The 15,046-nt window shown below is 35.2% G+C and overlaps 1 protein-coding gene across 1 annotated transcript in view; it reads right to left on the reverse strand.

The window, feature by feature from the left end:
• The window catches only part of LOC127858971 (dye-decolorizing peroxidase YfeX-like), a 30,722-nt gene that overhangs the window by 7,131 nt on the left and 8,545 nt on the right, over window positions 1-15,046 (reverse strand). The window contains exons 2-5 of the mRNA XM_052396357.1: window positions 7,814-8,013; window positions 5,622-5,702; window positions 4,732-4,842; window positions 878-950 (exon numbers count right to left, since the gene is read on the reverse strand). Coding sequence (XP_052252317.1) covers window positions 878-950; window positions 4,732-4,842; window positions 5,622-5,702; window positions 7,814-8,013 — 465 coding nt within the window. The remainder of the gene's footprint in view (window positions 1-877; window positions 951-4,731; window positions 4,843-5,621; window positions 5,703-7,813; window positions 8,014-15,046) is intronic.

Consider the following 15,046-nt stretch of genomic DNA (forward strand, 5'->3'; position numbering starts at 1 on the left):
GGATGGACATAGTTTACAGTGTAGAAATAATGTCACAACCAAACCTCAAACAATTTATGGGGCCGCGCGCAACCAGCAATCCTTGGTTTTGTAGTCTGGTACACTGAGCAAGCCATTAGTGCTGATCTGGTGCAAGTCTTTGCAGGGCATGTTTATATTGCCATTCTCAAAACAGAGTAAATTACAGCAGAAACAAAATTGCTTTCTTTTATTTGTCTAATTGCAGTTTTTAAGGAAAATATTGCAAAACAGGGCTTATATTTTCTGATGTATTTCAATCAAGATTACTAATGGCATAATTGCATAATTGATACTTCATGGATTTCTAGGTAGTGTAGTAAAGTTGTTAATCATGTTCATTCACAATGCTAGAATAATTACATTGTATTTTATGATAAATCCCCAAACCTTTGGTACACTGGGTGCCAGAGGACAAGCAGAGCACAGTTCACTGAAGACCACCTAAGACTTTGAATTGAGTTAAGCTGAATTATTTCCTAACGCATTGTTTTAAGAGTTCAAAGTAAAGAAATTGTATGTTCCATGTTCTGTTATAAATTACTAGTGTATTCATGGATGAGCAAACAGATTTTAGGTGTTTTGGTTTTTCTTTTATGGTTCAGCGTGCCCTTAACATGAAAGTTTATAATAAAAGCAAATCGTGAAAAAACTAAAAACATATGTAACTAAGAAAATTAGAAAAAAAATTGTACTGCATGTACCAGATATAATCAGTTCACATGTATGTTTGTAGTTGTTTGTTTGTTTTTTAATACGAAAAGTATGAAGAATGAATCTTAAAAGTATTTGGCCTTATAATGGCTCAGGCCAATATCTGCATTTCCTATACATGGCAAATTCCACATGTTCTACTCACGTGAGCTAGGCATCTCACCCAGGTTGCCCCGTCGGTGATGGTACACGTAGTTTTGCTTCACATTGCCTCCAGCCTTCACACAGACAACACAAAAGCAGAGAATCACTTTGGGAAAAAGGGGCTTAATGCATGCACATGAAGTACTGTCCCAGATTAGCCTGTGCAGTCCCCACAGACTTATCAGGGATGACACTTTCCGCTTTTACATAATTTTTCATTTAAAATAAATTTCTTCTAAACCAAAATCTATTGTGGGCAGAAAGTGTCATCACTGATTAGCCTGCACAGACTGCACAGGCTTATATGGGACAATACTTTAAACACATGCATTAAGCCCTGTTTTCCCGTAAATAAGCTAAGTTTGATTACTCTGTGATCAGATAATTCAAATTTTTTTTAGTGGAACAGCCAGGAGTGAAAATATGCATTTGTAATGATCACAAGTCGATAGAAAATATTGTCTTTTTATTTAATCCTTTTCATTTGTTTTTGTTGCATTTAAAGAGAAAATTGAGTATTTTCTGTTACTAATAATTTCATTCAAAAGACCACAAGATGACATAACACAAATCTTGTGTAATGTCAAAAAGAATCAGCTGCAACTTTTTGTTTGCAGGGTACCATCCTCTCACACTAACCCAGACTTCTTTCCGCTACCCTGTTCTGAGTTGTCAACCAGAAAACAGACAGTTATTCCAGAGTATGAGCCTTCATAATGTATACCGCAACAACTCATAGTTATCGGACACTTAAAAAATAATCTTTTATTTTTGTGTCCAAAAATGTGGATACAAAAAAATAAGGCCTGAATCGCTCTACTGCTATTAACACTGTGCAAGTTTGGAAAGAATAAGATGGAAACTGTGTACTTAATCGCGCAAACAAGGAGAATTTTCTCAAATTCAAGGGGAGATTATTGTGCACCAATTTCTCCGATACTGCTCATATTCAATAGGGTTCAAGTCCTCATTGATAAAAAGATACTGTGCAAATTTGGAAAAAATTGGATGAAAACTGTGGAATTAATTGCGTAAACAAGCGGGATTTCAAAATTTTCTCATATTCAAGGGGAAGTAATTCTGGACTTATTGCTTCGATATTGCTCTTTTTAACAAGGGCTGTTTGTAAAACATGCATGCCCCCCATATGGGCTGTCAGTTGTAGTGGAAGCCATTGTGTGAATATGTTTTTTGTCACTGTGACCTTGACCTAGTAACCTGAAAATCAATAGGGGTCATCTGCCAGTCATGATCAATGTACCTATAAAGTTTCATGATCCTAGGCTTAAGCATTGTTGAGTTATCATCCGGAAACCATTTTACTATTTCAAGTCACTGTGACCTTGACCTTTGACCTAGTGACCTGAAAATCAATAGGGGTCATCTGCCAGTCTTTATCAATGTACCTATGAAGTTTCATGATCCTAGGTGTAAGCATTCTTGAGTTATTATCCTGAAACCATTTTACTGTTTCCAGTCACTGTGACCTTGACCTTTGACCTAGTGACCTAAAAATCAATAGGGGTCATCTGCCAGTCATGATCAATCTACCTATGAAGTTTCATGATCCTAGGCCTAAGCGTTCTTGAGTTATCATCTGAAAACCACCTGGTGGACGGACAGAAACATTTAGGTTAAAGTTTTTCATCCGGAAACCATTTTACTATTTCGAGTCGCTGTGACCTTGAACTTTGACCTAGTGACCTGAACATCAATAGGGGTCACCTGCCAGTCATTATCAATGTACCTATGAAGTTTCATGATCCTAGGCGTAAGCATTCTTGAGTTCAGTTATCATCCGGAAACCATTTTACTGTTTCGAGTCACTGTGACCTTGTCCTTTGACCTAGTGACCTGAAAATCAATAGGGGTCATCTGCCAGTCATGATAAATGTTCCTATGAAGTTTCATGATCCTAGGCGTAAGCATTCTTGAGTTATCATCCGGAAACCATTTTACTGTTTCGAGTCACTGTGACCTTGTCCTTTGACCTAGTGACCAGAAAATCAATAGGGGTCATCTGCCAGTCATGATCAATGTACCTATGAAGTTTCATGATCCTAGGCTTAAGCATTCTTGAGTTATCCGGAAACCGTTTTACTGTTTCAAGTCACTGTGACCTTGACCTTTGACCTAGTGACCTTAAAATCAATAGGGGTCATCTGCCAGTCATGATCAATGTACCTATGAAGTTTCATGATCCCACGCCTAAGCGTTCTTGAGTTATCCGGAACCATCTGGTGAACGGACAGACGGACGGACCAACATGTGCAAAACAATATACCCCCCCTCTTCTTCGAAGGGGGGCATAAAAAAGAGTTTGAGTCCTCATTGATACAAAGACACTGTGCAAGTTTGCCAAGAATTTGATGAAAATTATGGACTTTATCACATAAAAAAACTGAATTTTCATTTTTTTCTCAAATTCAAGGGGAGATAATTCTGGACTTATAACTCCGATATTGCTCATTTTCAATAGGGTTTGACTCATCATTCAGATAAAGACACTGTGCAAGTTTGGAAATTATTGGATGAAAACTGTGGACTTTATTGCATAAACAAGCCTTATTTCACAATTTTCTCAAATTCAAGGGGAGATAATTCTGGACTTTTAATTCTGATGTAGCCCATTTTCAATAGGGTTCGAGTCCTCATTAATATAAAAACATTGAACAAGTTTGAAAAGTATCTGATGAAAACTGTGGACTTATCGCGTAAACAAGAAGGAGTCTAACGCACGCACGACGGAAACCACGCCATGACATAAGCTCTTCAGGCCTTCGGCCAGTAGAGCTAAAAATAAACAAGAGATGTGTTTGTCAGAAACACAATGCCTCCTAATGACCCGCTTTGAAGCCATATATTTGACCTTTGACCATGAAGGATGACCTTGACCTTTCACCACTCAAAATGTGCAGCTCCATGAGAAACACATGCATGCCAAATATCAAGTTGCTATCTTCAATATTGCAAAATTTATGGGCAATGTTAAAGTTTTCCGATGGACTGACTGACTGACTGACGGACGGACTAACTGAACAGTTAAACTGCTATATGCCACCCTACCGGGGGCATAAAAATACAGTTGTCCAAAAATGTAGAGAAAATAAGGAAAATTTGGAACACTCCAAAAAATATTGCAGTGACAATCTGATAGGGGTGTGAAATGCCTTTTAGTTTATAATTTTAACTTAAAGCTCTCATTGTCTTATACCAGTATATATAGTTATTATATTTGCGTTATTTGGTAAATAACTATATATACTGGTATTAGACAATGATTTTATCCCTACAGATTAAAGGGAAACAAAGTAATTTAAACTAAAAGGCATGGCAATGACCTTTGCCATAAGGCATTTGTCAGCAAGGTTTTACCGCCTTTATCACGTTTTAAAAACAAATGATTAAAATATAACCAGATAAGTGCCACAGGGCAGAATTCTGGTAAAATCGCATTGTAAAATAATCTCTCAGAAAATTTGGAGTCATTAATTATAAACGATAACCTGTATGTCCACAAATTTGGAGTCACACAAAATTATTATTTTGGCTATAAAGGGGGATGTCCGAAAATTATTTAGATTGTCCGAAAACTTGAGTAATTACGGTAGTTTTCAAATGGTTCTTGGTTGAGAAATGTAATTAATTTTTCTATCACTTCAAATTTGATATAGCATGCATTTATTTTACCACTACAAACGTGATAAAATATGTATTTTTTTCTCTATCACTACAAACTTTATAAAGCATGTACCTACTCTACCACTACAAGCCTTACTGGTACAGCAGCGTACTTACCTGTCTATAGAAGTTGGGTCCAAAGCCGACCCCAGCCAGTACACATCACTCACTGACCTGTTTGTAGAAGTTTGGCCCAAAGCCAACCCCAGCCAGTATCTCATCATTGTCGTCCTTCATGGTAGGGTCGGTCACTTCATCCACCAGCTTCTGCAGGGTCTTGCAAACCTGAAAAGAGGGTACACTCAATCCTTAATTATCCTGAATCATAATTTTAGCTAAAACACATGAACCTCTGGGTTTAATTCATGAGCATTTTTTGTTTTAAAGGAAATCTTTTCTAAGCGAAAACTCAGTTAAGGCCCACAGTGTCATCCCTGCTTCGCCTGTGGACAGGCTAATCTAGGACAAAGCTTAACACACATTTATTAAGCCCCTTGTCACCGAGCAAGGCTAATGTTGATATATGAGTTAACTGCCTTAAAATGCTAAGGGCCAAGGCTTATTGAGGCATGTTTGATAGGACAAACCAGTATTTCTGTATCTACAAATAGATCAATGAGACAGAATTGAATCCATGACAGTGCACCAATGAAATTGCGAAATAACCTAGTTGATATGGGTGACCATTTTGATGGAATGTATTTAAGATTTCAGAGGTAAGTTGCATGTACACCTTTGCTATTCTTCTTCCTGTCTGATAATTTCAAAGACTGGCTCTAAATAAGATATGAATCATTGGGGCTATATGTTATGTGATGTTTTTATGAGAATTTAAGGCAGCACAATAGAATCTCTATCATGACCCATTATTGTATTATAACAGTTTTTGTCTAGATACTAATTATGTTTACCATAAAGAGTGTTGTTTCCCCTAAAACAACATGAAGGGATCATCATGTTGGGTCGCTTCGTCATGGGCTTTAGAGGAGTATACCCTTACTATGGTAAATTTTGTAAAGAATCTCCATTGCCATTCAATCATCAAGTAAATGAAACCCTCTTACCTTAACAACTTCTTTTACGTTGGCACTCGGTGTAAGCTCAATCCACAAGTATACAGCGTGGTCCTTGCCTTGAGAGAAAACCTGCATCAGGCACATACTTAACACATTACCACAAGCAGTTGTAGCAGTGCAAATCTCATTCACAGAAAAAAATAGTCACACAGAAAAAAATTCATGATATAACTTTAAATTTCTTTTTTTTCTTTTGCTAGGACTAGTTCAAGTAAAGGAGGGAAGTAATAACAGTACGGAAGAAAGTTGAAAATACCATGGTAATTGCATATAAGTAAATATGTACCGCTATGTTTAAATTGATTTTATTTGCAATACTTTCTGTTAATAAAAACATGTTCTTAGATTAATTGTACAATAGTTGTGTCTGCTAAAAATCATAATTCCATATACAAAAGTTGTGCAATCATTCCTTTATGTATCTAATAAGTAAAGCTTGATTACTACACTATTTTCTATCCTCAAACCAGACAGTCCATACACAGTCATTGAACTAAGCACATTGAGCAAGCAAGCCCAAATTCTCATGCAATTCATAGAGACAAAAAAAGTTACAAGACTGCGTATATGGCACTTATAATCAGACCAAGCTTAATTCAAACTTTACAAGTGTAGGGCTCACAGGTTTGGGCTTATTGCGATCATTGTGTTTCTATAATGGTATACGAAATGAAGGCTGATTGTTCAGAGCTCCAGATAAGGGTCGTATTTACGAATTATTTTCAAGTCTGTTACGTATTTATTTTAAAATCTTGTCGTACCATTAAGAATGACAAAATCAAGTTACGAATATTATTTTTACATCGGTTCGTATCGATTTTTATTGAGTTCTTTTCGCGTATTAAAGATCTTTGCGGTGCCTATATAGAATGGTTATCGGGTTTGTTTAACAAAGCGCATTTTTTCCAATAAAAGCGGCGTATACAGTCTAGCTGTCAAAAAACAATGGCGGCGCCTAGAGAGCGTCCTAAAAAACTGCAAAGCATCCAAAAACACGCTTTTAACATATTGTACGCAAAGTGAGCCAAAGTTAAGTGTTTAGAAAGACATTATAGAAAAGATCTTATACGATGTTGTATGTTCAGTTGCAGACACAGTCAGAAAAGCTAAACAAAAACGCGACACGACGGGTCCAAACTTAAACACAAAAACAAGATGCGTTTGTGAAACACAATGTCCCCCTATATGACGTTTGACTTTGAAGGATGACCTTGACCTTGTGAAGGATGACCTTGACCTTTCACCACTCAAAATGTGCAGCTCCATGAGATGCACATGCATGCCAAATATCAAGTTGCTATCTTCAATATTGCAAAAGTATTTATAAAAAAAGCAATATGGGCCACATATATTTGACCTCTGACCTTAAAGGATGACCTTGACCTTGACATTTCACCACTCAAAATGTGCAGCTCCATGAGATACACATGCATGCCAAATATCAAGTTGCTATCTTCAATATTGCAAAAGTATTCATAAAATGAGCGATTTTGACCATATATATTTGACCTCTGACCTTGAAGGATGACCTTGACCTTGACCTTTCACCACTCAAAATGTGCAGCTTCATGAGATTGAAGTTGCTATCTTCAATATAGCAAAAGTTATTGCAAAATGTTAAAATTGGCGCAAACAGACCAACAGACAGACCAACAGACCAACAGACCAACAGACAGGGCAAAAACAATATGTCCCCCACTACTATAGTGGGGGACATAAAAATATTGAACAAGTGGAAGGGACAAGTCCCGTGGCTAATCCTTGAAAAGATTGAAGGGGAGACCCGTTTTAAATGTGAAATATGTAAAAATTCATCTAAGGAAGCAATCTAAGCACAGTTTGGGCATATGAAGGTATTGGAAAAATAAAATTGTATAATACTGAAAAGACACTGTTGAACTCGTATAAATAAAGTTGCTTGTATGTTTATTTTGATTTTTTTTACATGAAAATAACCATTATTATTTATTTTAAGGTCATTTAGAAAAAATAAGAATTATTTTCCAACTTAGTAGTAACGTTAAAAATAAAATTTCAGAGTTAAGAATTCTTTTTGAAAATCTGGTAGTAATTTAAGAATTTCACAAAACCTTATCTGGAGCTCTGTTGTTACATTTATTTATGAAAAAAATAAATAATTAGATACATCAGTTTCCTGCGCAAACCCTGAAAACACTCACACTTGGTTGAGCTGTTGGCTTCCCAGCAGCATTTACATGTGGGATCACCTCCCTGGCTAGGTCCTTTATGGTTCCCTGTTTCCACAGCGTGTAAAGCCCGTACCCGCCTGCTGCACTTGCCACCAGGGAACCAACCACGGAGAGCGAGGCTGTTGAGGACCTGGCATTGCTAGCTCTACCAGAGAACTGCCTGGTGGGAGCTGAAATCAATAAAATTACCAATAAAAGTCATGCAATTAAATAATTGTTGTTGTTCATTTCTTTGTTTAGCCGAACTTAATCTCACTGCATATATGTATTTATAATTGTATTTTGCCAATAGCTTGTATTGCTAATTATGCAAATAAATGAACTGTAATTAATCATTATATATGTTATTGATTTGTGTTTTTTAAATATTGAAATTATTGCAATGTTATCAAGAAATATCATGACACAAGGAGCATATAAAAAATATTAAACCACAATAACATTTACATGAAACTTATTTGAAATCATATCATTGAAATCTAATTTTTATAAATTGCTCATATAACTCTTGAATTAAAAGGTGTAAATAAGGATATTCTTTATATGCATGAGCAACATAAAATTTACTTTATAACCTCAACTGCACGGCAGAAAATTATTTGTGACTGAACATAATTCTAATTTTGTTGATTTACATGAACCACTTTTTCTGAACGTTTATTCTAGTTCAACTTCTATATTCATCAATGTTTTTTTCGCATTAAAAATATTACTAAAATTAAACATACTCTCTCTAAACTTTTATATAATCCGTTTACCACATCTAAGCATTACACAACCAATAGGCTTTTAGAATTATTTGTAACACATTTCAAGCCATAAATGCATTTCATTATGAAGTACAAACGGAAAGGTGGATTTTCCCTACCAAACACATTTTTTTTCTTTTAAGTTGTCCATAGGCATGTAAGATTATCTGAGATTTTGCTGACCGAAGACTTAGTTGCAAATTTTGTGAAATCTTAAATACATGACAATGTTGTTTGAGTATTAACAGCAGGGATTTGTTTTGGCTGATTTTATTGGGACATAGTCCAATTTGCAAAATTTCAAATTACCGGCATATTGCTTTTTAAAAATCCAGTCCGAAATTCCTATCAGATAGAGATGAATAGTCTAATCATAAAGTGCTCTCAAGTTGAGATTTTCATCTTACTGATATGCCTATGATTGGGATTTTCTGTTTTATGTAAAACAGTATGTTTTAGCACTTTAAAATTAAAAACTAATACTTGGAACAATTTTTTTCTCTATGCAGTGTAGTCCATCAGACTCAATTGACAGTAAAATAACATTATTAAAAATGGTGTGAAAATTTCCTGCCAAGTGATCCATAAGAAGCTCATTCAACCTTTTTCATACATAGAGTTATAAATGCATGTATGATTTGTTACAGTTTGGGGATTGTTTCAACCACAAGCAAAAGTTAACTTCAATATGTTACTAAATTATGGTCATACAGAAATTTCGCAACTTATGAACAAACATCAGCATTTTTATGCATTTCGAATATTTCTTTTCAACAGGATTTAATCAATCAGGATGTTGGTTACTCCATTGAACTGTCAGACTTGACAGTGTAAATGTTAATATAAAATATTTAAACAGATATTTTGTAATGCCAATTTAAAGGTCACGAAGAAATATTATTTATCAACAAACAAGACATGTACAATTAGTTAGTCTACATCTAATGCTTACAAACTGAAAATTTATTACACAAACAATTGAAACACTACACAACTAGAGACGATGCCTACCCTCAGATTTATTGCCAGCGATATATCATGCTCGTATCAATAAGCACTTCAGATTAAATGTAGAATAAGATATATGATTATATCTTGCATACATTGCCCTGATACTGACCATATGTACATAGACAGGCAAGAATAAATGTCAAATATATGACTACAATTGCCATTATACGTTTTGTCACTTTACTAAAATTGTTTTTATTGATATATGAGTACATAAGATCAACATTGTGACCAAATTACCTAGTGGTAAAAAGGTTATTCTTAAAAGTGACCTTGTAACCTAGTTTTTTGACGAAGGACGAAGGTGTCACCCAGAATTGAACTCAACACAGATATTGTCAAGATAAACATTCTGATTCATGATATTGAAATCATAAACTGGGACCTCCTTAAGAGCCAAATAAACGTTTCAAACACAAAATGGGCAGGCTAAAATTTTCAACGAATGGGCAGTTTCAAATTTTCAAACAAGCAAATTCGTTGAATTGATATCCCCCGCCTATATGCTTCTGGACACAAGAGTATTATATTTGACACTCAAACAAGCATTTTTTCAAGATACAAAGGGCCATAACTCCGTTATTAACAGATGGTGTACAATGCCATTTGGTGTGCATTATCCTCTTATCCATATATATACTCATACGAAGTTTCAATGAAATACACAAAAGCACTTCCAAGATATGGCTCTGGACACAAAAGTGACAGACGGACGGACAGCCGGACGGACAGCAGGACAACGCCAAAACAATATCCCTCCGCCTCTGGCGTGGGATATATACTCATACAAAGTTTCAATGAAATCCGCCAAAGCACTTCCAAGATATGGCTCCGGACACAAAAGTGCCTAGAGTAAAAAGCATTTTTTCAAGATACAAAGGGCCATAACTCTGTTTTTAACAGATTGTATACAATGCCATTTGGCGTGCATCATCCTCTTATGCATATATATACTCATACCAAGTTTCAATGAAATCCGCCAAAGCACTTCCAAGATATGGCTCCGGACACAAAAGTGCCTATAGTAAAAAGCATTTTTTCAAGATACAAAGGACCATAACTCTGTTTTTAACAGATGGTGTACAATGCCATTTGGCGTGCATCATCCTCTTATGCATATATATACTCATACCAAGTTTCAATGAAATCCGCCAAAGCACTTCCAAGATATGGCTCCGGACACAAAAGTGCCTATTGTAAAAAGCATTTTTTCAAGATACAAAGGGCCATAACTCTGTTTTTAACAGATGGTGTACAATGCCATTTGGGGTGCATCATCCTCTTATGCATATATATACTCATACGAAGTTTCAATGAAATCCGCCAAAGCACTTCCAAGATATGGCTCCGGACACAAAAGTGCCAGACGGACAGCCGGCCGGACGGACAACGCCAAAACAATATCCCTCCGCCTCTGGCGGGGGATAATAATTTTGAAATTTAACACATTTAAAAATTACCAACTCTATACCCTAAAATCGTAAGACATCTTTGATCTTAACTCGCACTGATATATTGACAAATAATGAAGCATTATTAATCAGACAATTTCACCAAAATCACCATCGTTTTTCTGCAGTGTTGCTTAAAGCATTAAACATCAACATTAGCATTGGACACTTATTTATTTTATGCTGTTCCGTGGTTTATAGAGAAATATCGGTGAATTACAACTGATTTTCACTGTTTAAAACAATAAAAAATAGCAGTAAAAATATCGATTTTTTTCACTGTTTTACTGTGAAATTATGTCATTTTTTCGACGAAATGACGTCATAAATCAAGCAAAATTTTCCAGTTAAACTCTTGTACAATGTAAATAAACGGTGAAAAAAGCATAAAATAAAAAGAAAATTTGTTGGATTCGATGGAATATCGATTTTAATTCACTTGTGATCATAATACAAATATATTTTATATGATCATTCGTGAAATAAAATCAATATTCCATGGAATCCAACAAATATCCTCTATAATTATCATAATTATGTAATTTAAAAAAATAAGCGACCTCTGAATGAGTTCTGAGTTTTTTTATTTATTTATTTCTTAGAATGTAGAAAAATAGCAGTAGTTTTTATTAAAAAATCATTCTAAAATCATTAAATAAAAAAGAGAAAACAAGAGATTACAATTTTGTGCAACTTTTGAGTATGAGGAGATTATGACAGTTCGGCATGAAATTGTAACAATGTTGATCAATCAAAGGAAAAATGCAAAGTTTCTGAAAAATTTTCAGAGGAGGCATACACCAGCTTACCGATCCCTATAAAATTAAGTAAAAGAAATGTAAGAGAAATCGTTAAATTAATTCTGGAAGAAGTGGTAGATGAGAACACACAAAGCACAATTCAATAAGATGGAGATCTAATATAGAGTGACCACAATAGCCTAGCATGAAAACTTCATGCTCAAGTTTAAGGCAAGCGAAGTGCACATTATTGTCTTAAACCACTGTTCAACAGTTAACTATATAGTTAAGATACTTTGAACCGCGGTTCAAAGTTTCTTAACTCTATGGTTAAGAAATGACCAATGAAATCTTGACATTTGCCTTCTAATTTGGTTTAAGCTTTGCTGATTGGTTGTCTCTGAATTATGTAGATATGAGATTTGTATCTATTTTAAGACACACTTTAAACCGCGGTTCAAACTCTTGAACTCGGGTTTAAGGAATAAATGTGCAAACGGCACTTTGAAATCGGGTTCATAGTTTCTTAACTTTATAATTAACTGTTAAATAATTAATGTGCATTCCGTGCCTCTTAACTGCAGTTTAAGACTCTTAACCCTATAGTTAAGAGATGACCAATGAAGTCACGACATTTACCTTTTAATTGTGTTCTAAGCTCCGCCGATTGGTTGTCTCAGATAAAAGATTTGTATCTATTTTTAGACACACTTTGAACCGCGGTTCAAAGTCTTAAACCCTGGTTTAAGGAATTAATGTGCATACGGCACTTTGAACCCGAGTTCAAAGTCCATTAACTATATAGTTAACTGTTAAACCGTGGTTGAAGACATTAATGTGCACTTCGCTTGCCATACAAGTTAACTTAAGTTGTAGGTTGAAGCACTTTGATTTTAGAGCCAATGATCAAAACCTTGACAAAATGTTAAGGTTTTAGCGCGACGCGGACGACGACGGACACGACACAACATGACACGACCAGCTGGCTATGACAATACCTCGGGTTTTCTCCGAAAACAGACCAGTTTGAAATTGGCATTTGAAGTGAGCTTAAAATTGTCAGGATGACAGAAGAAAGTTAGCAGATGGTTTTTATTCTGTAGATGGTCTGTAAATAGTAAGGATTATTGAACACAACTGTATGATAGAGGGTATTACCAGATAGTGTAATCAGGTTTGGTCAGTACTAAAACAAAATAAAATGTTTATAATTACATGGAACACAACTTTATTTGGCAAGTTAATTGTAATTTCAAGAAATTCAGCCTATCCTGTGTTCAGAATTTGTTCAAGCCAGTATATTTCGATCTAAATAAAATCAAAAGAAAGTATTACAAATCTAATGATTTTAAAATGAATTTTAAAAAAACTACTTTCATATTTTTACAAAGTAATAGATATAAATAAAAAATTATTTTTTAATTGAATACAGAATGTCAAATCATTGTTTAACAAGAGCACCGCCTTGCGGGTGCAGACTGCTCATCTATTTTTCATTTTAAAGGTGAAAGGACCTATCTCAATATTACTTCAATCAACAAGGGCTGTTTGTAAATCATGCATGCCCCCCATATGGGCTGTCAATTAAAGTGACAGCCATTGTGTGAATACGTTTTTTGTCACTGTGACCTTGACCTTAGACCTAGTGACCTGAAAATCAATAGGGGTCATCTGCCAGTCATGATCAATGTACCTATGAAGATTCATGATCCTAGGCCTAATTATTCTTGAGTTCTCATCAGGAAACCATTTTACTGTTTCAAGTCACTGTGACCTTGACCTAGTGACCTGAAAATTAATAAGGGTCATCTGCCAGTCATGATCAATGTACCTATGAAGTTTCATGATCCTAAGGGTAAGCATTCTTGACTTATCACCCGGAAACCATTTTACTATTTTGAGTCACTGTGACCTTGACCTTTGACCTAGTGACCTGAAAATCAATAGGGTTCATCTGCCAGTCATTATCAATGTACCTATGAATTCTCATGATCCTAGGCATCAGCATTCTTGAGTTATCATCTGCAAACCATTTTTCTGTTTCGAGTCACTGTGACCTTGACCTTTGACCTAGTGACCTAAAAATCAATAGGGGTCATCTGCCAGTCATGATCAATGTTCCTATGAAGTTTCATGATTCTAGGCATCAGCATTCTTGAGTTATCATCCTGAAACCATTTAACTGTTTCGAGTCACTGTGACCTTGATCTTTGACCTAGTGACCTAAAAATCAATAGGGGTCATCTGCCAGTCATGATCAATGTACCTATGAAGTTTCATGATCCTAGGCCTAAGCGTTCTTGAGTTTGAAGCTTCGAATGCTTTATATTTACATATATTTTCATCACACAAATGCAGAGATTTTCCTCCTTCTTTATAAAGTACAGGTAAACGGTACTTTCCCAATCGAGCGAAAATTCCCAAATTCCCAATCGGCATCTGAAAAAATCCCGATCGGCGTCCGAATTTTTTCTCAAAACGATCGAAAGTTTCGTAGCAAAACCCAACTTTCGGCGAGCGAACAAAGAAAATCGTATAGTTGTGTGTACCCACACGCTCGATTAATATCGGGTTTTATTATTCAGCACGTTCAATCAATAGAGTCGTAACTGTTTGCGGCATTCTATACATAAATGGTGATGTCACTACGTTATTGTCACCTCTATACTTAGACGCATCACGCACCTCCATTTGGAGGCATTTATGACTACGACACAAAAAAGTCCGCGGATGAATGAAGAATTTGCTTTATAAGTAAACTTTCATGTTATGATTTAAAAGTTAAGTATAATTTTGTTCAGTCTTACGGTCTTAATTTAGTATCAATTAAAATTTTCGTAAGTTTTCAACAATTTCGCTCTTTATTCATTTTTTTTAAACTGTACTTTCACTTTCGGTTGTAAAACAACATGTATCCTTAATTGACGAAAGTTTGCAATGAAATAGCGTTTTCAAAACCGCTTAAAAAGTTACAGAAGGTGTGTCTGATGCATGTTTCGAATAGACACAATGTCATAGCTATATTGCCGACTAGTATGGGAACAATTTGGTATTTCAAGTGGCTCCATTTGCATTGCAAGAGAAGTTCAAATTGACTTGTTCAGTTTGTTAAATTTTGACACCCTAATTAAATATTTTTTTATAAGTGCCTGATAGATTTTTTTCTTTAAATAATTGAGATCAATGAAAATTTTAGTAAAAGCACAGCATTGATGTTCTATGATGGTCATTTTTTAGTGGAATAGTATGTTG

The sequence above is a fragment of the Dreissena polymorpha genome, chromosome 14 (assembly GCF_020536995.1).
Source record: "Dreissena polymorpha isolate Duluth1 chromosome 14, UMN_Dpol_1.0, whole genome shotgun sequence".
NCBI lineage: Eukaryota > Metazoa > Mollusca > Bivalvia > Myida > Dreissenidae > Dreissena > Dreissena polymorpha.